This window comes from Myripristis murdjan, chromosome 7, assembly GCF_902150065.1.
Source record: "Myripristis murdjan chromosome 7, fMyrMur1.1, whole genome shotgun sequence".
NCBI lineage: Eukaryota > Metazoa > Chordata > Actinopteri > Holocentriformes > Holocentridae > Myripristis > Myripristis murdjan.
Window position 1 is genome coordinate 11,739,716 of NC_043986.1, and position 15,797 is coordinate 11,755,512.

General features: G+C 43.1%; 2 protein-coding genes across 3 annotated transcripts; both read right to left on the minus strand.

The window, feature by feature from the left end:
* Positions 1-828: 828 nt before the first annotated feature.
* On the minus strand, positions 829-4,426 carry ssr4 (signal sequence receptor, delta). The gene is made up of 6 exons (XM_030055952.1): positions 4,258-4,426; positions 3,914-4,032; positions 3,724-3,798; positions 3,356-3,445; positions 3,170-3,235; positions 829-1,545 (listed from the first exon to the last, which is right to left on the minus strand). The coding sequence occupies exons 1-6, from the start codon at positions 4,310-4,312 to the stop codon at positions 1,441-1,443; spliced, it is 510 nt and encodes a 169-aa protein (XP_029911812.1). The 5' UTR covers positions 4,313-4,426; the 3' UTR covers positions 829-1,440.
* A 1,403-nt stretch (positions 4,427-5,829) lies between these two features.
* LOC115362133 (rho GTPase-activating protein 4-like) lies at positions 5,830-15,645 on the minus strand. Of its 2 annotated transcripts, none has more exons than XM_030055949.1 (22): positions 15,488-15,645; positions 13,172-13,261; positions 12,784-12,955; positions 12,431-12,593; positions 12,128-12,190; positions 11,892-12,020; positions 11,658-11,786; positions 10,474-10,695; positions 10,258-10,359; positions 9,972-10,151; positions 9,695-9,779; positions 9,412-9,439; positions 9,163-9,262; positions 8,940-9,000; positions 8,775-8,852; positions 8,520-8,648; positions 8,297-8,402; positions 7,751-7,978; positions 7,588-7,643; positions 7,012-7,258; positions 6,872-6,920; positions 5,830-6,685 (listed from the first exon to the last, which is right to left on the minus strand). In XM_030055949.1, the coding sequence occupies exons 1-22, from the start codon at positions 15,507-15,509 to the stop codon at positions 6,545-6,547; spliced, it is 2,580 nt and encodes an 859-aa protein (XP_029911809.1). In that variant the 5' UTR covers positions 15,510-15,645; the 3' UTR covers positions 5,830-6,544. The 2 variants fall into 2 exon arrangements, with proteins under 2 accessions (XP_029911809.1, XP_029911810.1); XM_030055950.1 differs by lacking the exon at positions 15,488-15,645 and adding an exon at positions 15,287-15,433.
* Between the last annotated feature and the right edge of the window lie 152 nt (positions 15,646-15,797).

Below are 15,797 nucleotides of genomic sequence, written 5' to 3' on the forward strand. Positions count from 1 at the left end.
TTCCAAGTTTCATGTTCATGAGATCATGTTTACGCCGGCAGCACATATTCACTTTATGCTGTTTACAATCATAAACCCTGACCAGCAAACACTCAGGGGTCAGAGTTTGCAAGGGAGACTAGAGACAAAAATGATGAAATAACTACAGCGGGGGGTGGGGTGAGGGGGTTAGAAATTTTTCATGTTTCCGACCCCAAAGTCAACTTTCATTAAACCACAGACGCCCATTTGAAGTGCTTTTACCCTGTGAATGCTTTGATTAGCAATTAAATGTAGATGGCATTCTTGCAATACATAATATATAATCCAAAAATAATCACTTATATGTTTTTTGTGTTGTAACTATTTCAAGTGAGTTAATTCATTAATTAATTCAAATATTTCGCCAGTGACCCCATGGATGCCCCTCAAGGCCCCCTGGACGGGACTTCAAAAGCCACTCGCCTAGAACACACTTGGCCCAGATCGTGAATTTTTGTTTGCAAGTTCACAAATGATCAAATCAAATGGGCAAGAGAGGAAACAAACTTCAATGGATAACATCTGCATAAACTTTGGCTCAGTAATCTGATTAAAAGCGTCTTGGCCGCAACCATTTTTCAAACGCTGAAATTCTATGAGGGCTCCATCTGCTTGGAACTGCCTTATCAGTTTGATCGGAGTGAGGTCACGAATAGTTTAGAGCACAATTTACCGCTGGCAAGAAAAATCTTAACAAGTAATGCGTTGCTATGGAACAAAAGCTCATTAAACTTCCCGTCTGCTGCAGGGAAAAAAGAATTTATAGAAGAGCTGTTTCTGGACGAGCACATGGACCGACACAGCACACTGGGAGAAAAACAGACCATTTATTCACCTGTTTCCTGGAAGAGCCAAATACACAATGTTTGGTCCGTTCAGACCAGCCAGTGCAGCCACATTATTGATCGTAGACATTGCTATTTTTTATCTATAGCTTACACCCGTCCTGCTACTGATTTTCAGCACATCTGCACTCCACTTTAATTGCTTTACCCATAGGAAGCAACATGAGTGTTTTATCCGCATAGACATCTGTGCAAGTTCAACAGTAGGCATTTCTATAGACAGACATGACCAAATACATGTTGTGTATTTCTTGAGTTTAGATAATGTGGTACAATTGCAATCGTCTGGTTTTACAAAAAAAAAAAAGACAAAATACCATCTGCATTGACAAGATAAACCATGAGAAAAAATCATCTGTACATTGTCAAGACTGATAGCAAACAGACACAGTCTGAATGAAAAAAAAAAGAAAAAAAAAATACAAAGACTGCTGCTCCGTCTCTTCGTCTCAAAGCAGTCTGAGTGGCAATGTTCTGCTGATTTGCCACAGTACTGGATGACAGACTGGCAGCTAAGTCCCACCAGAATTCAGTCTTTTAAGATCCAGTGGATAAAAAGCGACTGTGGATCCATTTATGCCTGAATGGTGCTCTTGGCACTGAAGGCTAGGTAGTAGACCAGAATACCAATGAGGGCGGCCAGCACCTCAGTAGACACCCATGGGCCATTCCAGGCACCCTGTGGTCAGACAGAAAACAAAAACAGATCAGCACAGGCTTATGAAGGAATGGAAATAACCAGACGTTCACCAATCATGCATTCCAGAGGGGTATTCCACAAAGCAGGATTAGTAAGTTAGCCAGATAAATTTGAAAAGAGTTACTGAATATCTTCTGAAATGTTGTCTAGTACTGGCGAACGTCATGAGGAATGAATGGATCATTATGCTTAGCAGTCAACTACGTTTTACAGATTCAAACCACTATCACCAGGACATAGTGTAATCTTTTCCACAGTTACCTGGCTAACTTTCTAATCGTGGTTTGTGGAATACCCTCCAGGCTCGCCTGTACTTGGACTACCGTCAGGCTCAAAGAATCTGTGTTTTCACATGCCAAAGAGCACAATGACATCAAACTGGGCTGAGTGTGAACCAGTAAGAAAGACCTGAGTCAGGTTTTGAACCCAGTTCCAAAGAGCATTTAAACAGAACAGGCTGTTTTACAGGCAAACTCCATCCTCCATCTAAATATCACATGATGAGGATTAATACAGACTCAGGGTAAGGATAATTCCTGCTTCAGTGTCCAAGAATCTGATGAAATACTGTTGACTCTGGTATGGCCATCAACCACTAAATCCACATTAACATGATTCTTAGACTAATCTCTGGCTGAACCATCGCAGTATCAAAATTGTACACTGACATAGTTGAGCGAGCATATTATCTGTCAGAAATCATAAAAGTCATTATAGGAAATACACTAAATGTAATATGAAGAACATGCATTGTAGACTAGAATTGGCTGAAACTTCTGAACAAACTTTAAATGGGCTTGCCTGATGTGCTCGAAGAGTGGCCGCGAGCCAAACCGCCTTTCCCTTTGCTATACCGATTGTAGATGGTGATTTATTCGATATTTAATATTTTGCTAAATTGTTGCTATGGTGTTCTTGGTGATTGCTGGGTCATTGCTGTGCAGTTGCTATGCAGTTGCTACGGTATTCCTGATGGTTGCTAAGGAGTTTCAAGGCGGCTGCAAGGGTGTCCAAGGTGGTTGCTAGGTGGTTGCTAAGCGAATGATATGGCATTTTGGGGTGACTGGTACTGGGTGGTTGCTGTGATGTTTCTGATGGTTGCTAAGGTCTTGGTAGGTGGTTGCTATGGTATCTGGGGGTGTTGCTAAGCTGTTGCTAGAGTGTTAGGGGTGGTTGGTAGGGGGGTTCAAGGTGGTTGCTGTGGTGTTTGGGGTGATGGCTGGGATGTACTAATAAGTAATAATAATAATAATAATAATAAGTGTGTATTATATCCTAAAAACAACGTTTAAACTGGAATTACGATAAAATGGTATGTCAGATCGCTTAGAAAACTGACACCCCACTTCCGCTCCACAAGACACAAATTTTTCGTACTTTTCATGTTTACATTAGCACAAAATCTGTGAGAAGCAGAGTCTCGCAAAACTTCACCCATTCATTTCTAATGGGCAAAAGTTTTTGTTTAACTGTAATTGTGAAAAATTGGTATGTGAGATTGATTATAAAATTAAGAGCACCCTTGTCACAATGCCGCTGCACTTCTTAATGCTGATATCAGCTGATAATCTGCTAATATATTAGTGCATCTAAGCAAACTCACCCTATGATCAACGTTGACAGAGAAGAGCGGCTCGATGGCATCCACATCCTCGTTGTTTCTCTGGGCCTGCAGCAAAGACGACAAGCATGCACAGTTCAATACGAATCGCCCGTTTTACACGATGAGACAACTGTAATCCATTTTGTTGCACCTTTTTTTTTTTAAAAAAAAAAGTTGGACACTGACCTTGCGCAGAGCACTGTAGGACTCCTCATCGAAGAACTTGACCTGGTAAGTCCCAGAGCTGGCCTGTTTGTGTGGGAGACTCCAGGACACCTGAGAGGAAAAGCCAGCCGCATGTTGACACATTCAACGAGAGGAAAACAGCGCATCAACCTTAATAGCTCATTTTTTCATACTATATTTTACAGCTAGGATTAATGCACATATTTATACATAACACACCTACTTTTAATATACATTTCTTTTTCCCATCTCTTATAATTTAATTCTGCTCTTGTGAATTTGAGCAACTGATCCAATTTTCCTTTGCAGATCAATTAAGTGGTTCTGATTCTGATTCCAGCGGTCACTATGTAAATCCATGGCCATACCTGGTACTTGCCAACATCCTGACCCCGAGTCACAGGGAACTGCCTTCCATTGACATCAGCATACAGAGCCACACTCTGGTGAAGGCACAACAGAGCCACTGGGTCAGTAAATCAACCTCTAAAGAGACACAGGAGCCCAGAAGCTGTGACTTTTATGGTGTGTTCACGGAGCTGGAGGTGTGTGGGTTACCTGAGCTCCGTTGGCACAGGCCAGGCTGAGCTCCACGATGAAGACAGACTCAGAGGAGATGACAGCGTCTGAGGTGGTGTAGGCCGACGTGCTGATCACCGGCTCCCTGCAGCTCTCACCTGCGGCCAAACACAACAACACCCGGGCTTAAATTCACTGTCAAACCATCTTCTACATGATTTAACAATTAATAACTCACATGGCATCTGGAGTTAAACAGGAGAGCCCGTCCAACTTTGCAAAGCTAACCTGGCGCTAGCTGGAGGCTTTGAGGCTAACAGCGACTACAAAAAAAACTGCGGGCACATGGATAAAACTCCTCGGTTTGTTCGTCCGGTTCTTACCCGAGCAGGCGCACACCAGCAGGGAGAGGAAAGCGGCTATCCAAATCATCTTCATGGCTGAGAAAACGGTGTGTTGTTCCTGAGGCTGAAGCGCACGGCTGCTCGTCTCTGTCAGTGGGAAATCCACCTCACCGCTGCGCTGCAATGACGTGTACAGCAGGGGCGCAAAGCATGCTGGGAACAGGGGTCCTCTTGACACGTCATCTGTATCTCAAAACACTGGATTTTTTTTTTTTTTTTTAAACACACATAATACAAATAATATGCAATTTGTACATGTATAAACAATTACACTGATTTTGATCCACCTGTTTAATCTAATAAGATGCAATCCAACTGTTTTGCCATAAAGTTTATTTTTGTAATGCCTATAATGCTCAGGTTTTCTTTTTGTCACAGTAATAGAGGTGTTCATTCACTTCTGTGTTTGGCATTGAGCTCATAGTTTGTGCTGCTGCTGTACTGGGCTGAATTTTATTGAGAGGTGTTTCCACTATTCTGTCCCCCCTCATACGTATCAATAGGGGAGGACAAAAAATTAGAAACACCTCTCAATATAATGCAGTCCAGTACAAGACCTTTGCAAACTACAACCTCAATAATAAACACAGATTTAAATTTACACATTCTCCACAGTGTCAACACAAAACTGTACATTATAAGCTTTGTTAAAAAGTAGAATTTATGTCAAAGCTGTTGCACTGAACCACATTAGACTGTACAGGTGGAGCTGATAAAATGGCCACTGAGTGTATATCCAACACCACGCCACTCGTATCACTAATAATCACTAATAACTAATAATGATTTAACAATACAATAACTGCAGCATTAGCCACACTTATTTTGTAGTTTATACATGAGAGATAATTAAAATAAAGGAAGGAAAAACAAAATACACAAGTGCAGTCGGGACAAAGATACAAATAAAAATAAATACACTGAAATAAATACTACAAATAGGAGACAGAGGTGACTCAAGTCCTGCTTTGCTTGTATTAAAGATGACCATTTCACTGCAAACCTCTTGCTGTGATTTTCTCCATGATAAAGACATTTTTTTTTAATGGAAGCTAGTCAAATTGCTATTAAAAACAGAATTCTCAATAAATAATTTAAATCTCCATCCAAGATATTACTGGGGCATGCACTCAGTTTGAAAAGTGCTGGATCTAAAGTGAAGTTAATACCTCCAAATCTGTTTAATCTCCTTTTGAATATTCTTGCAGAAATCCAAGAGCTTTGGTCAGTCCCAAAACATGTGTGTGAAGTCTCCAACCAGTCCAGCACCTCTCCAACATAGTTCACATGTTCTGCTGTAGAACGCTAGATTTTTTTTTTTCCAACAAGAACCTCGCACATTTACTGTAAATTGGATTTGCAGAAATATTCCCTTTAAAAATAAACTTTCATTTGTACTTTTGGTGTCTGAGGTTTATGATAATAATCACTCATACAGCTCAAATTTGCCAGTTCTCTTTTTTTCCCATAATAGGACACAGCTCGGTTTAGCATCCAGTTTGCCGGAAGTTAAGTAAGAAGAGGAAGAAGAAGTGGAATAGGACACACAAGTCAGAATATTCAAATTATTTATTTGCCATAGAACCCGGATATACAGAAAAATATCAATTTTGTGAAACAAGATAAAAATATGTATCTATGACAGACGAATAGAAATTCATTACAGCTACTGAATTCACAGTTTTTCTGTCTTAGTGACTCCCTCTAGTTTATTCAAACATTTCATGAAGCATTTGTGTGTGTGTGTGTGTGTCTCTCTGTGTGTATGTATGTGTGCGTGTGTGTGTGAGTAAGACAGAGGAGGGGCGGTAATAGGGAAATTTAAGGCCCTTTAAGAAAACTATATTGTTAAATAATTGCAATTACTGTAAGATTTTGGTGTAAACTGGACACAGTTTAATATTGAGACATTAACAGACACATGAATACACACACACATCAATCTGCATCACTACATTCAGCCATACAAGAACACATCAATCCATTTCAAGTAGTCTTACACATTGCACTGTGATGTGTGCAGTGGCCACACGGCTGTGCTTTACAACGCTAACACAAAGGCCTCGGAGAAGGAAGCCGCCCCGTGGAGAGACGCCCGTTCAGAGCTGCTGTCTCCACAGAGAGGCCCTGGGTCAGCGATCTCAGCCCTGCAGAAATGAATGTACCGATAACGTCTGTCGCTGTGCATCACCCTACACCTGCATTCTCTCATCTCATCATTAATCCCAGTCTGTTATCAGTCCAGTGCTGCCACAAACAGCACTGCTCATCTCCCCCTTCGTCCCTCGCGCTTTCCTTTCCCCTGGGTGGGTTGGGCAGAGGGAGAGGAGGCGGCAGGCGAGGGTTCCTGCTGCACTTGTCGAGAGAGGAGCTCCTTGAAGACAGAGTCCATCTGGCGGCAAACCTCCTGCGAGATTATATAAATAAAAGTGATGAGAAAGAGGGAAAACACAAAGGCTCTTTCTTCGCTGCCCCCCTTCCAGCCGGGGAGCTTCTAATTATCTTCACTTATTGGGTTTGATAATAGCACTGGTTCACTGTTGTCAGTTATTAAGGAGAAGTAATTTAAAACTAAATGAGAAACAATACAGACCTTGTCGACTTGAACAGTGCCGTCCTCAGAGGCTGAGTGGTCCTGCCACCTGCAGAAGATAACAAAGAGATTAAAAAAAAAAGCCTCATGTTCATTCCTCTTATCACCACAACAAGATAGCTGTGTAAAAAGGCACTTACTCTCTGCGTGCAAAGCCAGGAGAGCCGGTCCTCAGCGGCCTGCCCTGTGGCCCTTTGGGAAGCTGGAGCATGAACTTTGCACCTGGAGTGACGCTGCCCCCTGCTGGCCCAGACCTGACGCCACTTTGGTCAGGGGTACTTCTGCTGTTGGCCCGAGAGCGCACTCCTTTTTTCTGTGTCGATGCTGCAGATAAGCTGGTGCTGTGGTCAGCTGAGGATCCAGTTTCCACGTCTGCAGCACAGATCACTTTGGGACATAGTTTTCTATTATACACTATGAAGACAAATAGCATCACAGCTTTTTTTTTTTTTTTTTTTTTTAAAAAGGGAGAAACTGAGCACATGGCAGTGAACAGGACTCCCTGGACACATTCACCTTCCTATCTAGTGCTGTAGAGGGACAGCAGTAGAATGAAATTTAGCCCATTTACCACACTTGACCACTTAATTTTGCTGAGTGAACCTGAAGAAATAACAGGTGAAATGCATTGTTCGCTCTAATAAAGTTTCAGTGAAGTCATTTCAGTGTGTGGTGGTTAATTTTTGTTTTCATTATGAACACATGGCCTTTCTTACCATCTTTAATTTGGGCGTACTCTGACTCCCCGTCTCCCTCCTCGATGATCGGCTCACTGTAAACAAAGTGACCACAGACGATCATTGTTGCACAGTGTGGCCATGTTTGTGCCTACATGTATGCACATACGCTCTCTGTACTTGCACGTGTGATTGATCTTACCAGTCATCCTGCTCCAGTGTCATGCATTTCTCATACACAGGCCCCTCCACCTCAGTCTGGCTCGGGAAGATGTTTTCATGCAGGAGGATGATGCTCTTCACGAGGGCATTGATCTGAGCCTGCAGGGTGACCACGTCATCGTCGCGCGCCCCTCTTATCAGACTGGGGCCAAAGCACACAGCCAGGTTGTAAGGCTGCATCATGTTCTCGTCACTGTACTGCGACACACTGGGGGTGAAGGAGGAGAAAGGTAAACAAGGAGGGAGAGAACGGCAATTATTAGGCAATCAAAGACTGAAAGAGAAAGAAATTGAGAGGCAAAAGGTGCAGCAGAGGAATTTAAACATACATCAAGCTCCTATCGCATCAGAGCCAGCATGTATGAGAAAACAAACAAAAGCATACTTTGTCCTTTTCAGCTCCTTCCACTTCCTCTAAATGAAAAAAAATGACTTGCCTTCAACTCTTGCTCTTGAACTTTTTCGTTTTTTTGCTTTGTTTTTGATTACTCGTTTAATGACGGTGACCATGTGTGATGATACTCACTGATGAAGGAATGCAAAGAGGTATCTCATGACAATAATGACAGGCGCCGGGTAGGAGGAGACGACCGTTTTGAGCTGAGCTGCTCTGTTGGCCTCGTTCTCTGTTTCTGAGAAAGGCAGGTGAAATATGATAGGTGAAATAAGATAAGGTAAGCTCCTGCTGTGTGCCAACAAACTCCACACACACACTCCATTGCTTCATACACACACTTGGACAGACTTACGGGCACACTCCAGCAGCTGGTTGGTGCTGTCGATGGGGAAGAGGGGATTCTCCAGGCCTCTGAAGTAGAGCTTCAGCACTCCAGCCACTGAGTCCAGGTCGTAGCTCCTCTCGGCCAGGGGGTCCTCTCCTGCAGGGGGAGCCCAGAGCAAACTGCCCCACGTTATTAATGCTCCAAAAAATGGGGGGAGGGAGCTACACCACATGTCAAATGAACTCTGCCAGCATACATACAGACACACACACACACCCCTACCTCTCTCAAATGCATCCCTCAGGTTGTTGACTTCCATCTGAGACCCTGGCACCCGAAATATCCCCTCATGGTGGAGACCTGATGGACAGACAAATATTCGAAATATTATCATAACTGATCGATTGTCTTGGCTATTGTGATAAATGGTCGATCTATAATGCTCACCATTGAGGTTAATGAAGCGAACACAGCTTTCCACAACGAGTGGAATCTGCTGTCCTGATGCCTGAATGGAACAAATTTAGAGATTAATTTCAAAAATGGCAATCGTCTGAAGTGATGTACCGGGAAATGAAGGAAATTGTTAACAAATACATCATTAGACTGAGGGACAGAAATGTTTATAAAGCAAAAAAGACAGGAATGGTGTAGTCAGGATGGTATCTACCTGTATGAAGGACAGCATGTCTCCACTGAAGAGTTTTTGGTTGTGAGTCAAACTGGCACTTGAGTGATTTTTCCTCACGCGGACAGACTTTGTGTTGTACCTGCAGAATGAGATACAACCACCACTAAAAGATCTACCCCAATTCATCATTATTTTATATCTATGTCATCAATATTTTTTTAAAGTACACATTGCACATGTTTGAAATTAGTGACTCTACATGGCCTGTAAGAAGAAAATAGACTCTACCTGGGCTGATGACCATTTGTTGCTTCAGCTAGGATGAAAAATAAAAATGGAATAGATTAGAAAAGGCTTGACTCAGAGCAGGACAGTAACATCTATGCCAGAGAAACGGGACAGCAAGGTGATACTAGAGACTAGAGTGAGAAAAGGGAACAACCGTTTATGACTGTTTATTTTTCTAAGTCCACATCATACACCACAATGTATTGCATGTCTTCAGATAACAGTGTGGGTCATAATTTTGCCTTGTGGTGTTTCATGTGTGAATTGCAGAAGTGCATGCTACCTTTTTCCACAGCAACTTTCAGCAGATCATGCTTGGCTTGCAGCTTTGATACAAGAGAACTGCCAACCAGGTACTCTTTTACTTTCTGTTAAAAAAAAAAAAAATAGTAAAAATAGAAACATTATCAGTATCATGTCATCGCCATCATCTACTGTGATTTTTGGCACCACTGCCATTACTCAAAACCGCAGTGACATCTACATGCCCACTAACTGTGAATCATAAACTGCCAAGATAGTATGCCATCAGGGTCTATTAGTCTTATGTATTGACTCACAGTGAGGTAGAGGTTTTCTATTTCCTGCTGGTTGGCTCTGCGGCGGGCTATGCTGGATTTGCTGGCCAGGTTCTCGGTGCTGCCCTCCTGAGGCAGACCGCTGCCACTGCCGAGCTCGAGGTCATCATCACTGACACTCTCCAACAGCGAAGAGCAGGCTGCCTTCAAGCTCCTACTGGCCTGACAGGCAGTGGCAGAGAAGTCACAGAGGTACAGTATAAGTGAACGTGCACATATCCTCTAGAAGAAGATAAGGTGTAATTGTAAAGGATGGAGGGTGACGTACCTCCTCTGTTTCCTGGGTGACCGCTGTCAGTCTGGTCTGAATCTGCTTGAACCTGGTCTCCAGATCACACCTCATTTCACACTCCGCACTGACCTCAGACACCTGAAAGACAAAAGGAGGATGTAGAGCTGGAGCTAAACGAGAACAAGATCCACACACTTGCACCAAAAGACATGAAATGCATGCATGCACGCACACACACACGCACGCACAGACCTGGTCGCCGTCATGGGGCTGGTACTGGAAGCGAACGGGCATACAAAAAGTGTTGTTGTGGTCCTGCAGGAGAATGTCCCTGTCCTGGTTCTGGTCCAGTTCAGCCACGGTCCCTTGGAGCTGCTGCAGCCCTGTGCCCAGGTTCTGCTGGACCCGCCAGCGACTGGACAGGTAGGCCCGCATCACCCGGCCCAGGGTGAGGTGGTACCCTGCATCTGAACACTGAGGGAGACAATGAAATGTGAGAGGCGGCCACCAGTTTCAGGGGATGATACTACTCACTACACTGTTGCTGTGTTTGTCTGGCCATCCATCAGACATATTATCTCAGCTGATATCTGTGCCACCACTTTAGAAAAGACCATAACTACATCACTGCTCTGATTTTGATGAAAATTAGAGGGATGATGCATCTTGTTAATTATTTTTTAGAGGTACACGCATCATTTGTGGGTTATGACTTATTTAGAGAGGTGAAAAATCCTTTAAGTATTTTTAGCTTTTTTCAGTGGTGTGATAGTGGGATTTCAATACTACTACTACTACTACTAATAATAATAATAATATAATTTTTACTTATAGAGCACTTTTTAAAATCAGTTTACAAAGTGTTAGTATATAGTATATATATGGATATAGTATATATATCCATATTAAATACCCATATATGAAACATATTTGAATTTGGCACATTTCCATATGTGAACAACTATGTCTAATACATATAGGAAATACATGTGTCACCTTTATTTATAATCAAATGAGTCAGCACCTGTAATGTATGTTTAGCAGGTGTGGGTGGTTTTCATACAGTATATGCACACACAGTGTATAAGTTACACCTAATTGTTAAGCATTTATGGGCTACACATAGAGTATGGCACCATATCCAGAGAGGTGTGTGTGTTTGGCCCATATATGATTGGCATATGTAACATATGGCAACATTTCTCTGGTGCAGGGGCATATATGTTCATATTTTAGATTTCCATATAGGCAGAGAGGCAGACACAGTGCAGAGAGCTACGGTAGGTTTGGCCCACAGGCCAGTGGTATCACACACGTGGCTCCAGAAGTTAGGGAACATAACCACTTGACTGTCTCTGGGCAAACACAGTGTGTTAGTGTTTGTTTATGTAACAGGGACACAGAGTGAAGACAGGGCTGTGATCTGGTGTACTCACATCTATGAGAGTGGAAATGTCTTGGAGGTAGTACTTATTCATGGACGTGTTGGCTGCAGCCAGGTTCAGGAGGTACTCGTTTCGGGCCTTGCTACACTGCAGGTGGATCTCTTTGACCTTACGCTGTCTCTGTATTGGCCATGAACAAGTATTGGTAAGAGGCAAAAGAGACACACACACATATAGCACTAAATATGAGAATGAGAGTGTTGGCTGAGAGAAAGGACTGTTTACTTTTTCTATCAACCTCTCGAGTTTCTTGGCAGCACTCTGCTTCTGCTTTTCTTCTAGTTTCTCTGCTTCTTTCAGCTTCCCGTCTGCAGACACATATTCTGAGTGGTACTGGTAGTACGTCCTCCATGTCTACACATACACACACAAACACACACAAACAAAACACACTCAGCAATACTTTCCTGTATTTGCTTAGGAAGTGGAAAATGTTTTTGGGTAATTGATTTCCCACTTACGGTCTGCAGCTCTGTGGTGACCCTCAGAAGTCCATCTTGTAACTGGGTACAGATGTCTTTGCTCTGGAAACACGTAGAAGAGACAAAGCAACCAAAAAGTGTGATAGGGAAACAGTGAAAGATCATAGACAGACAAACAACAGCAGGAAGGTTAAAGACACAAGGTCAAGAGCACAGAGAGCGACAGAGTTGGTGGGATGGATAATTATAGCACAGCTAATGAGCCCAAAAAGCATTGCGGTAAATTATATCAGTCCATAGAGACTGTATTTATGCCTCTGAGGTTAGTGCTTGTGTTAGTACCTTCCTGGCCAAGCGCTGCGTGTACTCCAGACAGTGTGTGAGAGGCTGAATGAGGAAGTTACTGCAGCTGTCACTCAGTCCGCTGTGGTCCTTGCTCTCCTGCCGGGTCTGGGACAGAAGAGCCAACCAGACCTGAGCCACTGATTGGCCACTGGGCTCCTTCCTGATGAGTATGACACGAGGGTGGGAAAGGGGGGAGCAGGGAGATGAAAAGATTGTAAGGTATGTTCACGTAAAAATGCTTGGAGACAGTGTCCCCATATCAGTCATTCAGTGCATCAGTCATCTCCCAATCAGTCATCGATGGCAAAGTGTGCCATCTGTCAGACGCGGGACGTCCTGACCTCCCCTACCTCTTGATTCTGGAAGAGAACCTCTCAGCCAGTTTGTCCAGGGAGCGGGCGTACTCGCCTTCAATCTCCGCCCGTCGCCGCAGATAGTCGGTCAGGTCCTGCAGCTGCTGGCTCTTCAGCTCCAGCTGCAAGTCCAGCACCTTCAGCTGGTCCACGAGCTGGGAACGCACCTCTGACAGAGACAGAGAAGAAGAAAGAGTGACAACCGAAGGAAAGTGAAAAAGAAAGCAAAGTAAGCACGGCTGATTCTGGGAAGTCATGCACTGGGCCTGAAACTGCTTATTAGTGGGTAACAGGTTTGAACAAGAACATGTTGATCAAGAGAGACGTGATTATGACCAAAGGGGAGATTGCTAGAACAGTACAAGTAAAATGGCAGTTCCTTTACCTTTGATCTGTGTGTCATAGTCCACTGTACCAATTTTGTCCTTTCTGAGTTTCACATGGGATGTCATTGTTGCTCCAACAGGGTGGAATTCTGTCAAAGGGAAATGACAGTATCTTCATGTTATTCAGGGTAACAGCTGCACTGACACTTTCACAGAATCATCGTGTGTTTGGGTGTGTGAGTATAAGCCAGCTATTTTTGACCCCCCTTCCTGGACAAAGTGTGGCAGAATTCAAGGCCTGTAACCTGCTGCTGCGCTCCAGTATGCTCATCTACTTAACACACGTTCTCACTCCCCAGACTTCACCAGCCCCTCTTCTCCCGCCACAGAAAGAGTGAAAAGAGCATGCTCGCCTTACTGTAACACATCTCTTGAAACTGGTCTTTCTCAGCTCTGCCCTGTTGACTGTACAGCCACTAGCAAGCCAGTTGGCATGTGCTGCCTGCACCGCTCACGCTGCAGAATTGCAGCGAGGTGCAAAAATAGCACCAGCAGTATTTCAGTTGGCTTAAAAATAGGTGCAACATGGCGCGCAACACCGAGAGGATGTTTGTGTTGTAGCTTACAGGTGGTTTCACTGATTCAATATGAAAACTCTTTTATGCACTATAATCCTTGTTTATAGTGTTTATATTGCTTACTGCTATTTATCATGTGTATACTGTATATTTCTTCTAAATTTGCACATTGACCTATCTCTATGCACATTTTATACACCCATGCACAAGTTTTTTTCTGTTTTTTTTTTTTTTTGCACATTGCTTTTTGCACACTGGCTTGTACTTAGATCTTATTCTGTTGTACTCAGATCTTATTCTGTTGTACTTAGATCTTATTCTTTATTTTTTTTTATCTTTCCTTTATTTTATTTAATCTGTAATCTGTGGATACTGCTGAAAAACTGTGAATTTCCTGCGGGATGAATAAAGTATCTATCTATCTATCTATCTATCAGAAAAATACTCTTTCCTGCTTTCTGTGCTTGGTTTAATTGAGATATGGGGGAAGTTAATCTGAATAAGAGCATCCCTTATTATTCTTCATTCACACTCATCTGTTGAACCTAGTCTGTCACTGGGTTTATTTTTCATTTGTTGTCATCACACGCTGCGACAACAAATAACCTTGTACAAAATATTCCTTATAGTGTCAGCATTGCACAATCCAGACCAGTCCTTTCTTCATGTTTGGGTGGAGAAGAGACACACAGCGCTGCCAGGTGGAAACACATGAGAAGACAGAAGTCTTCATGAATGCTGCGGCTTGACCTTGTTCCTCGTGGTTCCATGCCATAAAATGCCTGAGAGTGAGTCTAACACATGACCCACTTAAAAAGGCTTTTGATGAAGCGAGGATCAGCAGCCTTGTCGCTCTCTGTTGTCTGTTGCCTGTTGCTGAGATAACCCTTTATTAGGAAGAGCTGTAGTGCACTTCAGAAAAGGGAAGGCCAGGGTGTTTCTTTGGTGGATCACTACCCTCTGTGCACAAGCATGACACACATTCTCTCTCTCTGTGGTGGTGACTTCCCCTTTCTTTCAACACCAAACATCACTGATCAGCATTCTCTTCAGCTAAAATTCTCCCAGAATTGCCACAGTTTCTCAATTGTCAAGCTTAAAATCACTCCTCTGCAAAACAACAAACCCAAAACTTACAGTAAAAAGAGGGAATGAGTCTCATTTTTCCATTCTCTGTCGCCCTTTTCCATCAGCCCTTCCATTCTTTTTCTATGTGATCACCCATGAATCACCACCTCCAGCATGGAGACTGTCGTCACAATTAGCAGTAATATTTTATTAATGTTAGTCTTAGCTTCACTAGGAATGCTCATCAGGTTCACTGTTATATTAATGCACATTCCACTGTAAGTTTTGACAAGTCCCAACATATAAACACCAAGACTGAACTATGAAGCGTTTATTGCCAGAGGACTATGTCTGAAGCCAATAAAAACTAAACTGTAATCAAGCAAAATTATCCTTCATAAGAATGTTTTTGCACTGTACAGTACAAAAATGCTTTTATTGGACCTGAAAGGTGACAAAGTCCACATTGTCTTCTAAAGAAAGATCAATAAATAACCAGAATTCAAAGCACCCAAATGGGCGTCCTACCTGGGGAGCTGTCTCGACTCGTGTCTTCTCCAGACTGAGGAAACTAAATAATGCCAGTTAATGGCACAGTAAGCTCTCAACTGTTTCACCTCCCCCTCACATTGGACACGGATGGGTGTGGGTGGAGTGGAACTCAACTCTCTCTCTCGCTCTCTCTTTCTCTGACACACACATAATGCTTCACTGCTCTCTATTTCTCACCCTTTATCGTAGTCTCACACATTCACTATGAGACATCAGTGGATGATTGTGCAGGCACGGTGAGTGAGAACCTGTGTCAAGCCCCACCACTCTCTTTCATGCCACCTTGAAGCTGTGCAGCATGGCTTCTCAACCATATGCTGTGCAGGCCTGAGAGATCTGCAGGTTTTCATTGCAGCCAAACACAACATCAGCTGACTTCACTGATTAGTTCCTCCTTTCTCTACTAGAAAGGTGTGTTAATCAGTGAAACCACCTGGTATAATGAGGATCACAGCACCTCACTGTGTGCTTAAACACTGTATGCCTC